The 22,955-nt window shown below is 49.3% G+C and overlaps 1 protein-coding gene across 2 annotated transcripts in view; it reads right to left on the bottom strand.

The window, feature by feature from the left end:
• EXOC6B (exocyst complex component 6B) overlaps positions 1 to 22,955 on the bottom strand; it is a 293,111-nt gene that overhangs the window by 208,169 nt on the left and 61,987 nt on the right. For both annotated transcript variants that reach the window (XM_059470236.1, XM_059470235.1), the window contains exon 6: positions 20,391 to 20,595. In XM_059470236.1, coding sequence (XP_059326219.1) covers positions 20,391 to 20,595 — 205 coding nt within the window. The remainder of the gene's footprint in view (positions 1 to 20,390; positions 20,596 to 22,955) is intronic.

Below are 22,955 nucleotides of genomic sequence, written 5' to 3' on the forward strand. Positions count from 1 at the left end.
CTCTCCAGCACCAACATCACCAGTTCCCTTCCTTTCCCTTTCCTCTCATGGCTGCTCCCTCATTCTGCCATATCCAGAGTGACAGGAGCGAAGGGAAGAGCAAAACTCCTGGATGAGACTGGAAAAACAACGGGAAAATGAGCTGGATTCCCACAGACATCAGGAGGGAAGGAGAAACCACCTCAAGAATGGCCATGGGATGGTGTAAAATAAATAAAAATAAAAATAATTAAAATAAATAAATTTTAAAAACAAATAGATAAATAAATAAATAGAATATACAGATAAAAAATAAATTTAAAATAAATAAAATAAATAAAAGCAAAATTTAAAATAAAAATAAATAGAACCTAAAATAAATAAAAGTAATTAAAATAAACACATTTTTATATAAATAAAATAAATAGAATTCATAAAGAAAAATAAATTACAAATAAATAAAATTAATAAAAATAAAATTAAAAATGAAAATAAATAAAACATAAAATAAATAGATAAAATTGATAAAATAAATAGATAAAATTGATAAAATAAATAGATAAAATAAATAGATAAAATAAATAGATAAAAGTGTCCTCACCCCAGAGCAGTGAGGGATAATTCAGATTTACGATCTGCTCGTGCTGGTTTGGAGTGACATCACAGCGACTGGAGCCTGACAGATAAGAAAAGTCAACAAATCCCAACTTCAATCCTTATAAAGCCTCTGCTATGGCAATCAGTTGCAAATCAAGCCAGGCCAGCCCTGTGATCTGCTGGATGTCACCTCCTAGGCCATGGCAGGAGAGCCCAGAGGTGGGAGAGGAGCTCTCGTCAAGGAGGGCATCTCTGTGGCTTTCCTTCTTTCCTTTCTGTCTCTCCTTGCTTTCCTCCTTTCATTTCTGTCTCTCCTTGCTGTCCTCCTTTCATTTCTGTCTCTCCTTGCTGTCCTTTCCTTCCTCCTTTCACTTCTGTCTCTCCTTTTTTTCCTCCTTTTACATCTGCCTCTTTCTTTTCCTCCTTCCATTTCTGTGTCTGTGGAATCCAAAACAATTGGAATCCTAAACAAAAATCCAAGGCCAGGCTGGACATTGGGGCTTGGAGCAGCCTGGTCCATGGGAGCCATCCCTGCCCTGGATGAACTCTGAGGTCCCTTCCAACCCAAACCACTCCATGGTTCTCTGATTAACTGAAGAAATTGTTGCACTTTAGGGACTGGACTGAAGTTGCTATTTTTTGTTTTTAATCTTCTGCTCCTGATGACTTGGGAAGGGCTGGAGGGAAACCAGAGCCAGCAGCAGCAGAGCCTGGATCCCCCTGGGAAGGAGATTCCCCTACAAAGCCCAGCCTGCTAAAGGGCTGCTCACCCTACAAATGGATTTTATGAACGTTTCCACACCAAAGACTCACTCAGCCTACAAAGAATCCTCCTTCAGCTTTCCTAAAGCAAACCTGGGACAGCAAAACCAGAGAGTCAGCACCCAAGCTATGCCCTAAACCCAGAATTTATCACCTGCCACTTCCTCTAGAATGCAAACAAGGAGTTATTGGGGTATGAGGACCAAAGAAAATCCCAAATTTCTTGACCAGGAACACAGTGATCCAAGCTGACCCCTCACAGCCCCAGCAGCTCCCTCACACTCCAGGAAAATCAGGCAAAAAGGGATTGTTGGAACCCCAGATGGTGAGAATTTTGGACTTTGTGTGTTGAAAGGCACAGACCCTCTAGAGAACCCCGCATTTGACCTGAGAGCATAAAGAAAACTTCCAAAATTAATTGATAGCACTGGAATTAGGAGTGTATAATTTGAATAGAAGTGTGTAATATCACCGAGTAAAAAACTTAAAATTTTAAAATATAGTCAAATATATAAGACAAGATGAAAGTTTTAGAGCAGAAGCTTGCCCTTCTTCATCTTATTCTTTAAAAGTAATATTTTATAATTAGACCAAAAAGTCCACATTATGACACATAAATAATTAGTTAAGTTAAAAATAAAAAATATAAGTATCATTTCTTAATTAGATAGTTTTTTCCTTAAAAGACCTTATCAAAATGAATACAGAGCCAGTTTATAACTTATTAGTAAAATACTATAAAACTCACAACTTACAAGAACTATAATAAAAATAAAAATATTAAATATTCAAATCCAGACACAAAATACCATCTCTAACACTTTCAATCCCAACCTTAAGAGAAAAAAAATTTTTAAAAAATCACCAAGGGATGCCTGCAGTTCCAAGGGGTTTCCTGCAGGTTCAGGTTGATGTCAGGATGGAAAAGGAGCTGTGGGACTCCTCACCTGTCCCATCCCTACTCTCGATGTTCCAAGGCTGAGCTGGGACACACAACTGACAAATTTCCACCAAATCACCCCACAAAGAACCACCAGGTGAGACAGGACAGGAAAACTCCATTTTCTACATCAAAAATCAGACACTGAACAATTCTAGAGCCAAAGTGAGCAGCTGCTTCCACTTTGTCCCAAATCCATGTCCTGGAATGTCCATCCTGTGTCCCCTGCAGGAGCAGCCTGTGCTCACCCCATAGCCCCAGCAAGGGGAAGAAGATGGAAAAACCTCTCAGGAAGGAAAAAACCTGCAGTGTCTCCTCATAAACCTGGGATTAATGCAGGAGAAAGGACAAAGGGACACCAGCTGTGCTCCCCAAATCCACTCCAGGTTGTTGCAGGAGGATAATTAAATACATAATGGAGGGATGGTTTAGGAGGAGGTGAATGAGGTGAACTCTGGGGAGATGGTTGAACCCTCTTTCAATCCCCATTCCCTTGGGAACGCAACGGAAGGGTTCAGGAGTGGGAATTCCATCCCAAACTTCATCCACGGGTGTCCAGGGATGAGATGACTGAGGTGTCCCTGCTCCATTTCAATCCCACCACGTGTTCTCAACACCCATTCCCTTGGGAATTCAACAGAAGTGTCCAGGAGTGGGAAATCCATCCCAAACTTCAACCTGGAGGCGTCTGTCCAGGGATGAGGTGACTGAGGTGCCCCTGCTTCATTTCCATCCCACCACGAGTTCCCTGCCTGCCTCAACACCCATTCCCTTGGGAGTTACACAGAAGTGCCCAGGAGTGGGAATTCCATCCCAAACCTCAGCCATGAACACAGCCTGGAGGTGTGTCCAGAGATGAGGTGACCAAGGTATCCCTGCTCCATCTTCATCCCACCACGAGTTCCCTGCTTGCCTCAACCTCCATTCCCTCGGGAATTCAACAGAAGTATCCAGGAGTGAGGATTCCATCCCAAACTTCAGCCACAGGTATCCAGGGATTAGGTGACCGAGGTGTCCCTGCTCCATCCCACCATGTGTTCCCTGCCTGCTTCAACCCCCATTCCTTTGGAAATTTAACAGAAGTGTCCAGGAATGGGAATTACATCCCAAACTTCAGCCATGGACACAACCTGGAGGTGCCCAGGGATGAGGTGTCCAAGATGTCCCTGCTCCATCTCCATCCCACCACAAGTTCCCTGGCTGTAGGGATGGTGAGACAGGGTTGGAGCTCTACGGGGCTTTGCAAGCCCAGGTGGGACCAGGGGATGTTTCTGAGGTTTCTCTGCTCCTGGAGCCTGTCCAGCCTGGAAAAACCTGGCCTTTCTCACCCTCCATCCCCTCTGGAGCGAAACTCATCCAACAGCACCTTCTGGAAGCCCTCCAGCTCCCACCAGAGCCAGACACATCAGCCTCACCTTGAGAGGCAGAATCCCGGCCCTGGCTGCCGACATTTCCCTCAGAATCACAAAAAGCAGCAAAAAGCATCTCCAAAGGCCACAGTGCTCTGTACTGGAGCCCAGGAAATGTGGAAGGCATTAAAGGCTCACTTTCCCTGAGCAGAGAGGGAACATGGACCTATAAACAACGCCTTGGAGGCATTTCAGCAGCTCCATCTACACGGGGGCCTTTTTTTTTATGATGATTTTTTAAGTCAATCAGAAATCAGCCGGGCCAGGAAGCCGTAAATTCAGCTTAAAAGGGAGAAAAGCAAATAAAAGCTTGGAGGGAATGGGGAGGGGGGGAAAAAATAGGAATCACTGAAGGCTTCCAAAGCCTTGTTTGTCTGTGATAAAGCTCAGCTGTACACAAGCTGTCCCTCATGGGGACATTTCCCTGCAGTGGCACCATGGGGAGCGGCGAGCAAGGGGGTCTGTCAACATTTTATCAGCAGCAACTGCTCCCAGGGCTTTTTATGAGGCACAAAAAGCTCCTTCTCCTCATGGCTGCTCAGGATGGGGAGGCTCTGACTCAAAGCAAGTCGTTGGGATTTAAAAAACCACATCACACAGAGAGTGAGGTTTGGTACAGGGGAGGGGAAGGGGAGAGGAGGTGGCACCCAAAATGTGGAGTTCTGAGGGGAAAATGCCCCCCAGAAAGCTCTTGGAGGTATAGGAAACAAACTGGGGAGTCCCAGCACGGATATTAAGGCTTCATAAGGCAAGAAGCGATAAAATGAGAGAAATAATTCAATGAGCCAACTCATCCTGTCTTTATTTCTATATAAAATAAAAGCACAGGGTAAAATTAAGCCTTAAAGGCTCCAAGGTGGGCAGAGCTGTGCAGAAAAAATCCCTGGAGAGCAAGAGGAGAAGAGGAAGTTGGGATTCATGGAATAAAGACAGAAGGTGCCTGCAGGGGTGTCCAGCCCTTGGCCACAATCCCACAGGAACTGCAGGACTCAGCCCCAGAGCCTGGGGACACCTGGGAGCACTCCCAGAGCCCAGAGGTTTCCATAAACCAGGGAAGAGCCACGTGCAGCCTCCATAAATCCCATCATCCCTCCCTGGGGGATGGAATTTCATTGTCCCTGCTGGTGGAAGAGCTAATCCAAGTCTCCCTGGCTGGGATTTACCCACATTCCAGGACCATGATCCCACAGAGGGACCTCCCCTACCGAGGCCCTGCACACAAAGCTCAGGGCATGGACAGGAGACCTCAGCATCTTCAATCTTCATTCCTGCCATGAGTCCTTCACTCCTGCCAGGATGGAATTCCCAGATCAGCTGCGGCTGCCCCTGGATACCCAGGAATGTCCCAGACCAGGTTGGACATTGGGGTTTGGAGCACCTGGGACAGTGGGAGGTGTCCCTGCCCATGGATGGGGTGGCACTGGATAATTACACTAAAAAGTCCACATTATGACACATAAATAATTAGTTATTAAGTTAAAAATAAGAATAATGTATGCATGATTTCTTAATTAGATCGTTTTTCCTTAAAAGATGTTATCAAAATAAATACAGGGTCATTTTATCACTTATTAGTAAAATACTGTAAAACTCACAACCTACAAGACTATCATAGAAATAAAAAATATTAAATATTCAAATCCAAACAAAAAATGCCATCTCAAACACTTTCAATCCCAACCCCAATAGAAAAAAAAAAAATTAAAAAATCACCAAGGGATTCCTGCAGTTCCAAGGGGTTTCCTGCAGGTTCAGGCTGGTGTCAGGATGGAAAAGGAGCTCAGCACTTCACAGGGTCTGGTCAGGATGAGGAAAATCCCACAATCCCAGAATCACAGAGGTTGGGAAAACTCTCCAAGGTCATCAAGTCTAACCTGTCCCATCCCTGCTCTGGATGTTCCAAGGCTGAGCTGGGACTCACAAATTCCCACCAAATCACCCCACAAAAAACCATCAGGGGTGGGAATGGGTGGGATTTAGGGTCCCTTCCACCCAAAGCATTCCAGGCTTCTGTGAAACCACCACATCCCAAGGAGCCCATGGAACAGGGCTGGGATCTGTGGGACAAGGATGGCACTGCCCAGGCAGGGCAGGAGGACACCTGCGATGAGGGGCTGGATCACCCCAGAGGAAAAGGCTCCCAAAAGATCCCTCAGTCCCCACAGGGGGTCACCAGGAAGATGCAGGAACAATACACAACTGGTTCTTACTGAAAGACCCCAGAGGTTCTGCAGCCTCATCCATGGAGGTTTCCAAGGTAAAACCCTGAGAAACGCCTGGCCTAAAAGTGTGAACAGGAGCTTAAATGAGACCTCCCCTGGCTGTGCCCTACAAACCAAACCCTATGTTCCCTGAGGATCCTCCAGGCTGAAGTTCCAGCACAACAAATGGGGCTGAGCAGCCCCACGGAGGGTGGGTTCTGCGCAGTCATGGAATGGTTTGGGTTAAAGGGACCCTAAATCCCACCCAGTGCCACCATCCATGGACAGGGACACTTCCCACTATCCCAGGTGGATCCAAGCCCCAGTGTCCAACCTGGCCTTGGGCACTGCCAGGGATCCAGGGGAAGCCACAGCAAATGTGGCAATTCCAGCCCAGCCAGCAATTCCTTGCCAAGATCCCAGCCCAATCTGCCCTTTCCCAGTGGGAGCCATTCCCTGGCTCCTGTCCCCAGTCCCTCTCCAGCTCTCCTGGAGCCCTTCAGGGACTCTGAGGATTCCCTGGAATTTTCCCTTCTCCAGCGGAACATTCCCAGCTCTCCCAGCCTGGCTCCAGCTCTGGAAGCATTTCCATCACCTCTGGGCTCGCTGCAGCAGCTCCACTTTGCATTTTTCATTCCAGGCCATGAGATGCCTCCCAACAGTCCCATGGAGGGTTCAAGGCTGCTCCAACTTTCCAGGTATGTGTCCAACTCCTGAATCCCAAGGAACAGCACCTTTCCCTGTTCCCTCCTTTCCCTTTTCCCAGCCAGTTCTCCCCTGGGAGCAGCCCAGGTGTGCATCCCTGGCCCCACACGAGCTCCCTCCCCAGAGCAGAGCTGCAGTAGCTGCAAACACCAACTCCTGCAGCTGCACCAACAGCCCCACTCCCCAATAACCCCTGAAAGGGGACAAAAACCCCAATTTACGGGGCCAGTGCCCCTCTGTAAAACAGCCAGGCAGGCACAGGTGGCCGATAAAAGTGCACTTTAACAGCCACACTTGCAAAAGAAATTTTCAAGAGCGAGAAAAGCTCGCGGCCTTTTAATTGCATGTCAAACTCTGGGCTCTGAGACCCAAACCAGATTCCTGCAGCCTGTGCCAAGTGCTTCCAGATATTCCATGTCTGGAGCAGCTTCCCTGGCTACCAAGGGGTTAAACCTCAGCCTCTGAGGCCAGGGAGGCTTGAAGGCAATGCCACCAACCCTGAAGGAAAGCAGAGAAGGTTCCTGCCAGCTTTGTTCCAAATAAAAAAACGTTATTAAAAACAGCCCCGGCCACTGTTAACAGGAATGGCCCGACAAGGAGACGTTTACAAAGCAGCTGAACTTGTAAATAAATGGAATTAATCCCCAGCAAATTCCTTTGATCCACAGGACACGAATTCCCTTTCCCTGCAGAGCTGCTCATTAATAGCTCCATGTTCCACTTGTGTCACCCGCCAGCGAGCCCGAAGGAAAATGCTTCAAGTTAGAGAGATCTCCAGCTTCTCCTCTGCCAAGGGATTTCTGGGCACAAAAATGAGTCACAAAGAAATCTCTGGGTTCTCCTGTGCCACTGCATTTCTGGGCACAAAAATGAGTCACAAAGAGATCTCCAGGTTCTCCTGTGCCAGTGCATTTCTAGCCACAGATCTACAGTTTTTCCTCTGCCAAGGGATTTCTGGTCATGGAGAGACCTCCAGGCCCTCCTGTGCCAAGGGATTTCTGGTCACAAAAATGAGTCACAAAGAGATCTCCAGGTTCTCCAGTGCCAGTAGACTTCTAGTGATGGAGAGATCTCCAGGTCTTCCTCTGTCAGTGTATTTCTGGTCACAAAGAGATCTCCAGTTCTCCTGTGCCAAGAAATTTCTGATCACAAAAATGAGTCACAAAGAGATCTCCAGGTTTTCCAGTGCCAGTGCATTTCTGGTCACAAAAACATCTCCAGGCTCTCCTTTGCCAGTGCATTTCTGGTCACAAAGAGATTGCCAGATCCTCCTCTGCCTGTGGATTTCTGGCCACAAAGAGATCTCCAATTTTTACTGTGCCAGTGCATTTCTCGTCTCAAAAACATCTCCAGGATCTCCAGTGCCAGTGGATTTTTGGTCACAAAAATGAGTCACAAAGAGATCTCTGGGTTCTCTTCCATCAGTGGATTTCCGGTCATGGAGAGATCTCCAGGTTCCTCTCTGCCAAGGAATTTCTGGTCATAAAGAGATCTCCAGCTCCTCCTGTGCCAGTGCATTTCTGGTCATGGAGACATCTCCAGCTCCTCCTGTGCCAAGGAATCTCTGGTCACAAAGAGATCTCCAGGTTCGACTCTGCCAGTGGATTTCTGGGCACAAAAATCCCCAGGGTCTCCTATGCCAAGGGATTTCTGGGAAGCCCCAGGAGAGGCTGATGAGCAGCAGGAGGAAGAGGACACTGAGGCAATTCCTCACTCAGAGGCAGGTGAGACCCTGGGAAGGATTCCCAGAGCAGCTGTGGCTGCTCCATTCCTGGAGGCGTCCCAGGCCAGGCTGAAGCACTCTGGGACAGTGGAAGGTGACCTTGCCCATGGAATGGGATGGCCTTGAAGGCCCCTTGCACCCAAAGCACATCAGGATTCTGGGATTCCTCTCAGCAGGGTGCTCACAGGTATTCATGTGAAATATTCAACATTCTCCAAGTCCCAGCCACCCGACATTTCAGACACAGACCAAAGGCAGTGTCCTCACAGCTCCCTGGAGCATCTGGAGATTGGGATGTGCCCTTGGCATCACGAGGCACTGCAGGGCCAGGGTTGTCCTGTATTGCAGACATCTTTTCATTAAAAATCCTTTCCTTAAGATTTTTTCTTCCTGAGAAACTGAGAGGCTTCAGGAACAAAATGTAAGCAATGATTATCTGCTGCTGTGGAATGCAACAGGTGCATCTGGGATTGGTCTCATGTGGCTGTTTCTAATTAATGGCCAACCACAGCAGAGCTAGCTCGGACAGAGAGTCTGAGGCAGCTGCCTTTGTTATCATTCTTTTCTATTCTTAGCTTAGCCAGCCTTCTGAGATGAAACCTTTCCTTCTATTCCTTTTAGTATAGTTTTAATGTAATGTATATCGTAAAATAATAAATCAGCCTTCTGAACATGGAGTCAACGTTCTCATCTCTTCCCTCACCTGAAAACCGCTGTGAACACCATCACAATCCTGCAGGAACTCAGCCCCAGGGATCCCAACCAGGCATCCCCAGGAGCAGCCCTGAGCCAGCCCTGGGGTCTCTGCAAACCCCAACACACTCAAACCCCTCCCCAGCCCACCCCCAACATTCCTGGGGCATCTCTGGAATCATGGAGAGCCCAGGGAGGAGACACCAGGAGAGCCCAGCTGATCCCAGTCTAGGCTAGGCCTAAATTCCAGAATAATTCTGTTGTTTTTCTCCTTCTCTGCACTGAGGTGGAAAGGGAGGGATGAAGACACAGCACCAAAGAACTCAGCCAGCACTGGGTGCACAGAGAGGTGACCGGGCCACCTTCTGCTGGGATTCAGCCCCAAATCCCAGGAGAGGAACCAGCCCTGGCTGCAGGACAGGAACACATCCGCCACATCCATGTCTGGGCAGGGTTCTCTACTCAGGACCCAAGGAACCAAGCCACAGAGGTGGGAAGTTGATCCAGCTTTTCCCCATGCTGTTACACCCCCCCAGCACCAGCTCCCAGTGAGGGTGACAAGGCAGAGATGGATTTTCCAAGTTTTAATGAAATGAGGATAGAAAGGAACAACAGAGGCAGCAAAGAGGCAAAGCAGAACAAAAGGAGAGAAAAAATCTAGTCCGGATTAAGTTGGAAATAGAGGGAAAAGTACTGGTAAAAGGAAGAATCCAGGAGATGTGAACCTCCATGGATGCATCAGCCAGTGGGAAAGGGGGTGCTGGCCCAGAGGGCAAATCAACAGGAGGGACAAATCACCACAGCAATAATGATCATGGAATCATGGAATGGTTTGGATGGGAAAGGATATTCAAGATGATCCAGTGTCATCCTTGCCATGGGAACACCTTCCACTGTGCTGGGTGGATCCAAACCCAATGTCCAACCTGGCCTTGGACACTGCCAGGGATCCAGGGGCAGCCACAGCAAATCTGGGAATTCCAGCCCAGCCCCTGCCCACCCTCCCAGCCAGCAATTCCTCCCCAACACCCCATGGAAGGTTCCAATTCCCACAGCCCAGCTCACAGAACCCCAAAGCAGCTCAGAGCCAAGAACCTCTCCTCTCCAGAATTGTCCTTTGCTTAATCCAGGGCTTTCCACAGCCTTTGGGGATGTTCCGCTGAAGGAGAAGCCACAACTGAGACACCCAGAGCTGTGTCCCCAGCAGGATCCCAAGGACAAGGTGCTGGGGATGTGACAATCCCAGGAAACCCCAAACACTCAGCACTGGGAACTCTGATCCCCAGTGCCAGGCAGGAACAGCTTCCCAAGGGCTTCTCAACTCCTCTGGGAACCTTAAAACATGGAAAATCCCAACCCTGGAGCAGGAGCTGCTCAAAGAGGAGAGCTCTGCTTGTTTTTAACAGGCACACCAAGGGAAAGCTGGCACAGAGGGGATGGAGATCACCGGGGAAGCAGCACAAATGGGATTTTACCTGCCCAGGGAAGCAGCACAACTCCCTAAGCCTCTGCATTCAGGGAGGAGGTGAAGCACCAACACCTGCAGGCACCTCCTGCTCTTCCCTCTCTACACACAGGAGTAGTTTCTGCCCCAAACCTTCCCCCTCACCCATCCCAGCATCAGACACAGTCAATACCCCCAGACAGCTGCATGCCACAGCTTTTCCTCTTCCTTTTCCCATGATCTGGCTTTAGTTTTTCCCTACAAACACTTCCTAAACTCTTCCCAAGTCTGCCTGAGGCATGGGAAGGCTCCGTGCCCTCTGCTCCTGCTGCAGCACACCTGGAATGCCAGGGAAAATCCCTCCAGTCCAGCAGGATCATCTCCAACAGGCTGTTCCCATCATCCCTATCCTTTTTCTGAATGTTTTTTTTTTTCCTAATTCCTGAGTTTGGTAAGACCTGAGATGCCCAGAGGATGTTTCTGTGAGGGGTGTTTGGAACAGCAGGAATGGGAACACAGCAGGACCCACATTTCCCTCCCAAACCTGCAAAGGAAATGGGGCAATCCCCATCCCCAGGGGATTCAACATGCCTGTGGATGTGGCACTTGGGGACATGGGGCAGTGCTGGGCTCAGATCACACAGGGTTTTCCAACCTAAACAACCCCACCATCCCAAGGCACAGGTGAGCTTGGCCCAGGTCAACACCCACCACCAAAAAGCAGAGATTTTAAAGGAAAACCTCAAATCCCACCTCGCTGAAAATACAGGACCAGGGAATGTCCCTGGTGGTGCTGGAGCTCCTTCTACCCTTCTGCATCCCAGCCTTTCCCAGCTTCCTGAGGAACCAAAAGTGAGGAACAGCAGATGGAAACCCCAAATCGAAGCCACCAGGGTGTCCCAGCCATCTCCTCCCTGGCCCATTCCCAAAAACCAGCAAAAGGGAACAAAGCAGTTCCTCCTGGCCTGGAGGAACTGAAGGACATTTTCCCTGAAACTAAAGCTGTTCTAAATTTGCCATAGATGGGAATTGGAAGAATATGTGGAGAGGTTTGAATGACCTGAGCCTGACGGCAGAACTTGGGGGTTTTGCAAAAAGCCTTGGAGGGAAGGGAAGCCTTGGGCTGCTGCAGGATCCCCTCAGTGGTGCTGCAGCACCTGGCTGCAATTTGGCCCAGAGTGTCATGGGAAGGGCAGGCAGCTTGGCACCATTCCTGAAAAATGAATGAGTATTCCCTGAAAATGGAGCCACCATTCCCTGAAAATGGAACCACTATTCCTCAAAAAAATGGAGCCACCAATCCCTGAAAAATGAACGAGTAATCCCTGAAAAATGAACTACCACTCCCTGAAAAAGGCGTCACTATTCCTTGAAAATGGAGCTACCACTCCCTAAGAGATAAACTACCATTCCCTGAAAATGAAGCTACTATTCCCTGAAAACCAAACCACCAGCCCCTGAAAATGGAGCCACCATCACAGCACATGCCCCAGCTGAGATGGCCACAACACACAGAGTATCACCACATAATTTCAGAAGGCTTCAACCCACACACAGTAACACTCACCTCACCAGAAGGCTTCAGGGGTCTGCCCGCACACAGTAATATCATTTTGCTTCAGAAGGCTTCAGGTATCTGCCCTTCTTGTCCTCCAGCCCAGCCTTTATCCCCCCATGCTGACACATCACACCTGTGTGCCCTGTGTGGTTGCCCAGCACACCTGGGCCCTCCATGGCTCATGGCTGTCAGTGCTGCTCACCTGCTTCCCACAGCTGTGCCCAATTAGGGATGATTGGGGGCCACAGCCCCACTGTCCACCACCATAAACTGTGTGCCTGCAAACCACCGTTTCCTGACAATGGAACTACCATACCCTGACAATGGAGGCCCCATTCCATGAGAACTGAGCCAGCATTCCCTGAAAACTGAACCACCATTACCTGACAACTGAGCTACCATTCCCTGAAAACCAAACCAGCATTCCCTGAGAACTCAGCCATCATTCCCTGAAAACCAAACCAGCATTCCCTGAACATTAAATCACCATTCCCTGAGAAAAGAACCACCATTCCTTGACAATGGAACCACCATCACCTGAAAACCAAACCACTGCTTCCTGAAAACTGAATCACTGCTCCCAGAAAAGCAAAGCATCATTCCCTGAGAACTGACTCACCATTCCCCAAAACCAGAACCACCATTCCCTGAGAACCAAGCCACCATTCCCTGACAATGGAGCCATCATTCCCTGACAAGTGAATTAGCATTCCCTGAAAATGGAACCACCATTCCCTAAAAACTGAGCCACCATTTTCTGGTATGGAAAACATGGAAAACAGCATTGGAAAACACGTGGAAAACAGAACTGCCATTACCTGAAAACTGAGTCGACATTCCCTGAAAACCAAACCACTGTCCCCTGAAAAGCAAACCACCACTCCTTGAGAACTGAACCACCATTCCCCAAAAACAGAACCAGTATTCCCTGGAAACAGAGCCACCATTCCCTGAAAATGGAGCCTCCATTGCCTGAAAACAGAACTGCCATTCCCTGAAAACTGAGTCACCATTCCCTGAAAACAGAACCAGCATTCCCTGAGAACTCAGCCACCATTTTTTGACAACCAAACCACCATTCCCTGAAAATAGAGCCACCATTCCTTGAAAACAGAACCACCATTCCCTGAAAACTGACCCACCATTACCTGAAAACCAAACCACTGCTCCCTGAAAACCAAATCACCATTCCCTGAAAAGCAAAGCATCATTCCCTGAGAACTGACTCACCATTCCCACAAAACAGAACCACCATTCCCTGAAAATGGAGCCACCATTCCATGAGAACAGAGCCACCATTCCCTGACAATGGAACCACCGCACCTCAGCTGGCACAAGCCCAGCCCTCAGCATGGACCCATTTCCATCTCACTCCAGCCCCAGGGTGAATTCCCTGAGGATCAGAGCCCTTCCCTTCCTGGGGTCACTCCCAGCCCAGGGCAGGAAGGACTGGACAAAGCTCCCAGGAATTCCATGGCAGTGACATTCCTAAAAGGGGATTTTGGTCCAGATGGCACCCTGTGCACGAGGTTTCAGGTCCCTCATTTGCAGGAAGGACCTGGTTTTGCTCACCTGGACCAAAAGCCAAAATGTGGGGTCAGGGGCAGTTTGGGGTGGGTGCGGCACTCAGAGTTCGGGTGTCCAGCTGTGACCTTGGCACAGCATTGGGATTTTGCCACATTCACCAAATGTTTGGCAGCTCCAGGTGAGGACCTGGAGACTCTGAGCACCCTGGCACAGCCCTTGGCATGGGAATGGGGTGGGGTTTAAGGTCCATTCCCACCCAAACCATTCCATCTCCACATCTGTGGGACACCAGGAATGCTCCCAAAACCTCCTGAGATTCCTCCCCATGTCCAGAGTCCCAGGGCAGGAGCAGTGCCCAGCTGGAGAGCACAGAGACATCAAACCCCTCCCCATCACCAAAACCACCCCTGGAATTTTTAAGAGGAGAAATCTGGGAAACCCCACTCCATTTAAAAGGTTTATGAGCAGCCATATTTTTATTCTTTTTATTGAATTAATCACCCTGGGCAGCAGCATCCTGGTGGGAGCCATTCCCAGAGATTTCTGAGGTGATTCCATCACCTCTCCTGGCAGGGCCGTGCTGCCCAGAGCCCTGAGCTCCTCCACACAAAACCAGGCACAAATTGAGTTTATTGTGGGGTCACTCTGAGCTGCCTCACCTCACGGGATCCTGGTGCTCCTGGAGCAACTTCCCAGTCTGGAAATAAAAACCAGAGCAGGAAAAATCACAGTGCCCAACACAGAAATCACAGTCCAGGCTGAGTGAAAGGAGGTTCAGGGCTCCTCCTTCCCAGCTGAAATCCCAAAAACACAACAGCCAGTCCTGATGGCTCTAAGGAAGGAGCAAGGAGTGCTCCTGCCTCCACCGGCACTTTGCCTAATTATTAATAATTAATTATTAATTCTGTCTCAGGGGCTCGAAGAGGTCCAAGGCCAGGCTGGATTTGCTCTGAAGGATGCTGGGTTGTGGAAGTTGTCTCTGCTCACAGAAAAAGTTTGGAACTGGATGATCTTTAAGGCTCCTCCCAACTCAAACCATTCCATGATTGGAAGATTAAGGATTTATTTCTAACATCTCTGGATTTCAGGACTTTTAAGAAGTCTAAAAGGCAAGCACACAAACAGCTGGGCCAGCACATGCTTTCCCTGTAGTTAAACTTGGATTTTCTGGTGCCAGGGAATTTTCCAGTCATGCCCAGGGAATGTGGATCCACTGCTGGGATCCCCCAGACCCCACAGCCCTTCCTCACCCAGATGCTGAAATAAAAAAGGCCATGATTTAGCAGTTTCATTTCTGAGGTCATAAAAGGAATTGAGAGGGATGCCCATTTATTAATAAACTTCCTATGGAGTATAAATTTTCAAGGCAGACTTAAAGGCACAGAATTCCTGTTAAATAAACAGTGAAACCTTCCCAGAATGCCAGGAAACGGGGAATAAAAAGCCCTTTTATGACAATAAGCACATTTGCACTGCAGCTCTGTGATGTGGGAGGGAGCAGAGGGGGAGCACGAGGAAGGGCAGAACCTGCTGAGATCCGCACAAAGCCCTCAGCACCTCCCCAGATGTGTCCTGCACTTCCAGACGCTCCCGCTCGTGTTTCCCATCCATGGCGCCGAGGGATCACACTCAACCTCAAGCTCCTGGCCTGACACTTCCCTCCAGGAGCCACTTCAAAAATCCTGCTCATTTCTCACATCATTCCCATCTCCTCCTGCTCCTTTTTCCTGCAGCTCCCATCCCATCCCATCCCATCCCATCCCACCCCACCCCACCCCACCCCTGGATGTCCCGGAGTGTGACCAGGGGGTGGCACACGGTGACAGAGCCCACAAGATGCCACCTCCTGCCTCTGGGGTTTCTCACACCGCATCTCCAGAGCCCAGAGAGTGCAGAAAACCCAGAAGTCCCAAACATCAAAGGTTGGGCTTGATGATCTTGGAGCCTTTGTCGGCCTGGATGGATCCGGGATGGTGACGGGAGCGGAGGCTCCGGCTCACGGCAGACACTCGGGGAGGTTTTGTCTCAAAAAGTTTCCAGATCAAACATCAGTGGCAAGGGATGGATCCCCTGCCCGGAGAGGGCTGCTCAACACTCTTAAAATAACACATTTCGGGGCCAAGGCTTAATGAAAAAAAAATAGCAGGGGCTTCCAGAGCTGGCTGAGGTTTTCATCCAGCGCAAAACAACAAAAATCTCCTCCCCGTTTTCCTCGAGGAGGTTCTGCAAGACGTTAACCAGAGGATGCTGAGGGCAGAGCCCAGCAGAATTCCCGCTGTTCATCCAGCTCCTCCTTGCCAGGAGGAAGGGGATGGCTGTGAACAGCCCCTAAATTCTGGCAGGGTTTAATTCAAACCCAGGCAGTGCCTCCTCTCCATCCGTTGTTCCTCCAGTGGGACACAGCATCCCCTGCGCTGTGGGAGCCTCTTCCCAAAATCCTGCAAGCCCAGCCCGTGGCTGCCCATGTCCTTTCCCATCTCTCCAGCCCCAAGGATGCATTTCCTCTCCTAAGACTTTAATATCCCCAGCAGACGAGCAGCAGGAGCCAAGATTAAAAAGGTCTCGTTCCTAAATTCGACTGGAAAATCAAATTCCTGCTTCCCCAAACCTGCCCAGGAGCAGAAACCCCCATCCCATTATCCCCAGCCCACTGTGGAAATCCTCCCAGCCAGCAGAGCGACCTTTCCAAGGCTCTCCTGCTGCATCCAAGCCTGGAAAACTCCCAATTTTTAATAACCAGCCTCATTTTGCCTTGTTAAGGCAAACCCCCGGAATGGGAGCAGGAAGTTCCGCTCTGGGGGTGCCTCTGGAAGTCCTGGGGCAGGATAAACCCCAGCCCTCACCGAGCAGGAGCTTCCAGAGGCTCTGGCTGAGCCCAGCCTTGGCATGGCCACAGCACAGATCCCAGCCAGGGCTCTGTGACCTCTGGAAAACATGGAATGTCACCCATTCAGGAGCAGTGACACCCAGCACGGGGACATTCCCTGCCTGGAAAAGGCACCAAGACCCAGCTGACCCCAGAAGGATTCCAGCAGTGCTGCCCAGTGTCAGCCAGAGCCCAGAAATGCCAGGGCTTATCAGGATAACTGGGATTATCAAGATAACTAGGGCTATCAGGATAATTTGGGTAATCAGGGTAACTTGGAACATGACCCAAAGTACCTTTTCGGAACATTGTTCCGGGTTAGCAAAAGGCCACCAGGCTGTGTCTGGAGACTGGGAAATGTCCCTGTGTCACTTGGATCAACCTGTCCCAATTCATCCTGGATCAATGGTCCAAACTCCCCCTGGATCCAGCCTGTCCCAATTAATCCTGGATCAGCCTGTCTCAATTAATCCTAGATAACCTGTCCCAACTCCCCATGGATCAGCCTGTCCAAATTCATCCTGGATCAACCTTTCCAATTGCCTCTGGATCAACCTGTCCCAATTAATCCTGGATCAACCTGTCCCAATTCATCCTGGATCAATGGTCCAAACTCCCCCTGGATCCAGCCTGTCCCTGTTAATCCTGGATCAGCCTCTCACAACTAATCCTAGATAACCTGTCCCAACTCCCCATGGATCAGCCTGTCCAAATTCATCCTGGATCAACCTTTCCAATTGTTTCTGGATCAACCTGTCCCAATTCCTTCTGGATCAACCTGTCCCAGTTAATCCTGGATCAACCTGTCCAAACTCCCCCTGTCCAAACCCAGATCCCTGCCTACTCAAGCCCAGCTCTGCTGCTGCATCCCGGTGATTCCCACAAATAAACTGCTGCTTTTCCTGCCCTCTGGAAAGGCAGCACTGACACTTCTGGCTGTCCCCAGCCCTGATCCATGGCTGCCTTTAGGCTGGGTTGTTTTTGGCCCCTTACTCGCAGCAGCTCCATCCCCAGTGGCCTCCTCCACATGCCTGGCACATTCCAGCCTGGAGTGGGACAATAAAGGCCGGCCCGGATATCAGCACGTGTTAATGGGATGTAATTCAGGCCTGGAGCTCAGAGCCCTGTAAAAGAAACCCCACCAAAACCCAAACACACACACAGGTTCACAGGGCCAAAGTCCAAGTGGAGTTCAAGTGTGTGCAGCTCCTTTCATCCGCTCCAGGCCCCGCCGTTAACAACAGGATCTGGATGGCGGCGAATTCCCCCGGAATTCAGGTAATAAAATTCAGATTGGGCTAAAACCCAGGAGGGAAGGAGAGCAGGGAGAGCTCCTCGTGTGAGACCCCGGGAATGCCTCCCTGGGTCCATCCCAGGAGGGGCTGGGAGCTCCCCCGATCCCGGGAGCACGGCCGCGGCTGCGAGCGCTGCCGCCAGATCCTCGTGATTATCACAAAATGAAATGTTCAGCCCTTGTCAGCGGCAGCCCCACGTTTGTGATGTTACAAAAACCCCATTTCCTCTCCCGTTGTAGCCAGGCCTCCTCCGTTCCCGCTGGTGAAATCAAACAATTTTAAAGGAATTTATATGATCCTAATTTAAACCGAATGGACGGAGCTGCCAATCGCGGCTCCGTGGGCCTCCCGCCAGCTCTGCTCCTTTCCAGAGCTCTGAGCACATCCAGGGAGGGAAAACATCCATCCATCCATCCATCCATCCATCCTGGGGATACTGGGAGGGACACCCTTGTGGAGAGCATTTGGAGCAGACACTGGATAAATCAAGCTGCACAGCACTGCATGCGTGCCTCATAATAGCAGGGACACGCTGCCTTGGATGTAAAGAAGTTTGCCAAGATGTACCCCAGGAAAAGGGATGTGAAGCAGGATGTTCTGAGGATGAGAAGAGAAGAAATGGGGCAAAATGTTCTGCTGACACTTTTGCCAAGCTCCCTGCCCCTGCCCCTGAATTCCAGCAAAGCTGCAAAACCCTCCTGGAGGGCAACTCCAGAGCCTCTCCCAGCTCTGCTGGGATGAGATGAAATCCAAATATTCAGTGGGAGTGGGAAAGGCAATCCCTGATTTAAGGCACAGCCAGGGAGGTTCAGTTCATCAGCTCATCCTTCACAGACACAACCACTGGAAAAGGTGAGGGAGGCACCAGCCAAGTTTGGGTTGGATTTAAAATCAGTTTAGGATGCAAAATTCGTGGAATTGCAGTGCACAAACTCTTGCTTTTTTAGCCCAAAAAGTGGGGAATCAACACAATGTCTTCAGGTCAGCCAGTAGCACCAATTCCCTGGGCAGAGAAGTGGAAAATACAAGTGAAAAATGGAGTTATGGGGAGTTGTGATGCCTCAGGTTTGAGCTTTTCTATTTTCAGGTTCTGTGCTGCTTTAGTGTGTGGGTCTGAGCTCCATATGAGGGGATGCCGAGCTCTGTGCACAGAGCAGGGAGACAAAACAATTCCTGCTCCAGCTGGGCACCAAGGACAAATGACCCAAATCTCAGCCCAGGAGCACAAACACCGTGGGCTGAGAGAGAAAAACAAGCAGGGTGGGACTGCATGGGCTAAAGCTGCAATGGGACAATGAACTGCAAGGTGCTAATGGAGCAGAACTGATCACAGTGAGAGACCCCAGGAGCGCTCGTGCATTTTGGGACCATTTTAGTTCATCTTGGGTTCATTTTGGGACCATTTTGGGTAATCTTGGGTTCACTTTGGGACCATTTTGTCTATCTTGGGTTCGTTTTGTGACCATTTTGGTTCATCTTGGGTGCAGCCCTGGCTGGGCTCTTGTGCTGCCCAGGGTGGATCCATGGAGGAGATCCTTTTATAAATCCCAGCTTTATTCTGTAACTCTGTCCAGCCTCAGCTCTAGGGCAGCCTTCACAAGGCATCAGTTTCACCCCCAATCACAGCTCCCAGAGTGCCACAAAATCATGGAAAACTCTGGGAGAAGCCAAGGACACAATGGATCCTCACTTCTCAACAGCCTAAAACCCAGGATAAACTCCAGAATGAAATCCAAGATAAAACTCCAGGAGCAACCAGGGAAGGAACAACCACTCCTCAACCAGCAACAAAACACCAAACTCATCCCAGAGCCTTGGCTTGGAGAAGCAGAACTTCCACACAACGAATGAACCTCCAACCTCTTCCCAAAAAATTGGGGACTCCCACCAAAAGCCCACAAATCCCACCTGTTTCATGGTGGTCTCACTGATCTCAATTACCACCAAAGGCCCCTAAATCCCATCTGTTTTGTGCTGGTCTTGCAGACCTTGTTTTCCACCAAATCCCACCTGTTCCATGGCAGCCTCACCTTCTTTCATTTCCACCAAATGCCCCCAGATGCCACCTGTTCCATGGCACTCTGATCCCAAACACCCCCAAATCCCACCTGTTCCATGGCAGTCTGATCTCAAACTCCCCTAAATTCCCCCAAATCCCACCTGTTTCATGGCAGTCTCATTGTTCTCAATTCCCACCAAATGCCCCCAAATCCCACGTTTCATAGCAGTCTCACCAATCTTGTTTCCCCCTAAATTCCCCCAAATCCCACCTGTTCCATGGCACTCTGATCCCAAATCCCCCCAGACGTTCCCAAATCCCACCTGTTTCATAGCAGTCTCACCAATCTTGTTTCCCCCCAAATCCCACCTGTTTCATGGCAGTCTGATCTCAATTCCCCCAAATCCCACCTGTTTCATGGCAGTCTCACTGATCCTGATTCCTCACAAACACCCCCAAATATCCCACCTCTTCCATGGCACTCTGATCCCAATTCCCCCCAAATCCCACCTGTTCCATGGCACTCTGATCTCAATTCCCACCAAATTCCACCAAATCCCACCTGTTTCATAGCAGTCTCACTGATCCCAAATCCCCCCAAATTCCCCCAAATCCCACCTGTTTCACGGCAGTCTGATCCCAAATCCCACCTGTTCCATGGCACTCTGATCCCAAATTCCCCCAAATCCCACCTGTTTCATGGCGGTCTCTCCGATCTTGTCCGAGTGCTTGCGGATGCTCTCCAGGAAGTCCTTGAGGTCGGACATGGAGAGCTCCTTGATCTCCTCGCGCAGCCGCGGGATGTTGTCCACCATCACCTTGCAGAAGCGGTAGTGGCTCACCTGGGGCAGGAACGTGTGCTCCAGGTGCTCCAGGGTCTTCAGGGCCGGGTAGTGCCTGGGGGAGCACGGAAAGGTCAGCAATGTCAACCTGGTTTTTTAAGATTTTCTAAGCCTTCTGATGTTGACTTCTTCTAGTGAACTTTCTCGCACACTTTCTGTAAATAACTCAATGTTTTGCATTCCTGTATGGAGGAGGAGAAAGTTGATGGACTGTTGGTTTGTCCAGTGGCATTGGAGAGGTGGCACTGTCACCCTCCAATCCACTGTCTCTCTTGGAAAACTATAAATGTTGGAGTCAGAAAATAAACTTCCCTTTTTTCTTTGCCTTGAGAACAGCGGTGTGAGCTTGTGTTCTTTCGTGTCCTACAGCGACACAGGAACCCTGCTGGAACCCTGCTCTGGTGGAGCCCAGGGCTCAGGGAATGTTCCTCTGCCTGTCCTGAGATGTCCTCACCTTCAGGAGAACACTGCTTTAACCTTCCATGGAGAAAGCTTCCAAGATTTTGCGATGAACTGGAATCTACGAGTGTGTGAAATACAGTAATATAGTTTATCATAGGCTGAAAAACTAAATTTTGGGGTTTTTAGTATGGAGGTGTGTCGCAGACATCTTTTATGAAAAATCCTTTCCTTAGGATTTTTCCTCCTGAGAAGCTGAGAGGCCTCAGGAACAAAATGTAAACAATGGTTATCCTCTGCTGTGGGATGCAACAGGTGCATCTGTGATTGGCCCGTGTTGGATGTTTCTAATGAATGGCCAATCACAGTCAACTGGCTTGGAGAGAGAGTCTAAGGCAGCTGCCTTTGTTATCATTCTTGGCTATTCTATTCTTAGCCAGCCTTCTGATGAAGCCTTTTCTTCTATTCTTTTAGTATAGTTTTAATGTAATATATATGATAAAATAATAAATCAAGCCTTCTGAAACATGGAGTCAGATCCTCATCTCTTCCCTCAACCTGGGACCCCTGTGAACACGATCACAGAGGTGGATAAAAGATGGAGGACTTGGGGCATTGTCTGATCTCCTTCTTGTTCTTCATCTCCTTGGGGTTGGTCTCTTCTCCCAAGCAATCACGGAGAAGACAAGAGGACACAGCCTCAAGGTGTACCAGGGGAGGTTCAGGCTGGTCATTAGGAGGAATTTATTCAGAAAAAGGGTGATGAGATCCTGAAATGGGCTGCCCAGGGAGGTGGGAGATCATCCCTGGAGGTGCTCAAGCAAAGACTGGACATGCCATGGTCTAGTTGGCATGGTCCTAGGTTGGACTCAATGATCTCAGAGGTCTTTTCCAACCATTCTCTGCTGTGTTGGTGGCACAGGGAGATTGGTCACAAAGAGCCACAATGCAGATGTTGTGTGAACACACAAATAATTAGTTATTGGTAGAAAGGTAGAAATAAAATATATTCTATTAGTTAATTGGACAAAATAGTTTTAAAAAACCTTAAACCTGTGTGTCTTGTAACTTTTTTAGTACCTTTCTCTTTGTACACCAAGTCTAGAATGTAGATGGTGAGCTGAACTGTTGTAAGAGAAAAAAAAACAACCTGAAAACCAAAAAAACCATAAGTTCCATTCATCTCTCAACTCTCAATTCTAGAACTTCTTTAAGTCTCCCCCTCAGTGGGGATTGTCACAGTTTTGGTTCACCCATTTTTGATTTCACTGATTTTGAGATTTCCCAGCCCAATGCACCAAAGAGAGGTGGGTTCAGTGCTGGCCAATCCCCAGGGCACTCAATTCCTGCCCTGAGACAGGATTAGGAGAAAGGCAAAGCAGGATCAAAACCTTAAAAGGGTATAAAAAATTATTATCACTTATTTTATTATCATCTGTGCATCACTTCTCTAAATGTCTCCTGTGAAAAACCATGACACCTGGTCACTGAGAACTTCAGACTTTCTGTGCTAACAGAATTCAGGAGAGAACCTTGGGAATGCCCAGGGAGGCAGGGACTGACCAGGAGGGACAAACACCCACTGGGGGCTGATATTCCAGGGAATCCTCGGGTCCCATGCCTCCCCAAATCCCCTCATTTTAGTTCTATTATTTAATTTTGGAAGCCTTTTTTGGGAAGAGTTCCCAGAAGGGAGCTGAGCTGTGTCCCAGGCCTGTGTCCCCAGGGCTGAGGGGGAAAAGCAGAATTTGGATAAAATCCAGGGCCAGGAGGGCCTTTTTGGGGTGATTTTCCTGTTCCTGCTGGGGATTTCTCAGCTCCCAGCAGGATGAACAATCCCAGAGAATTCATGGAGCATCCAGGTCTACAAGGGAGGCTGGAGAGGGACTGGGGACAAGGCCTGCAGGGACAGGAGCCAGGGAATGGCTCCCACTGGGAAAGGGGAGATTGGGCTGGGATCTTGGCAAGGAATTGCTGGCTGGGCTGGAATTCCCAGATTTGCTGTGGCTGCCCCTG

The sequence above is a fragment of the Ammospiza nelsoni genome, chromosome 4, assembly GCF_027579445.1.
Source record: "Ammospiza nelsoni isolate bAmmNel1 chromosome 4, bAmmNel1.pri, whole genome shotgun sequence".
NCBI classification, from domain to species: Eukaryota; Metazoa; Chordata; class Aves; order Passeriformes; family Passerellidae; genus Ammospiza; species Ammospiza nelsoni.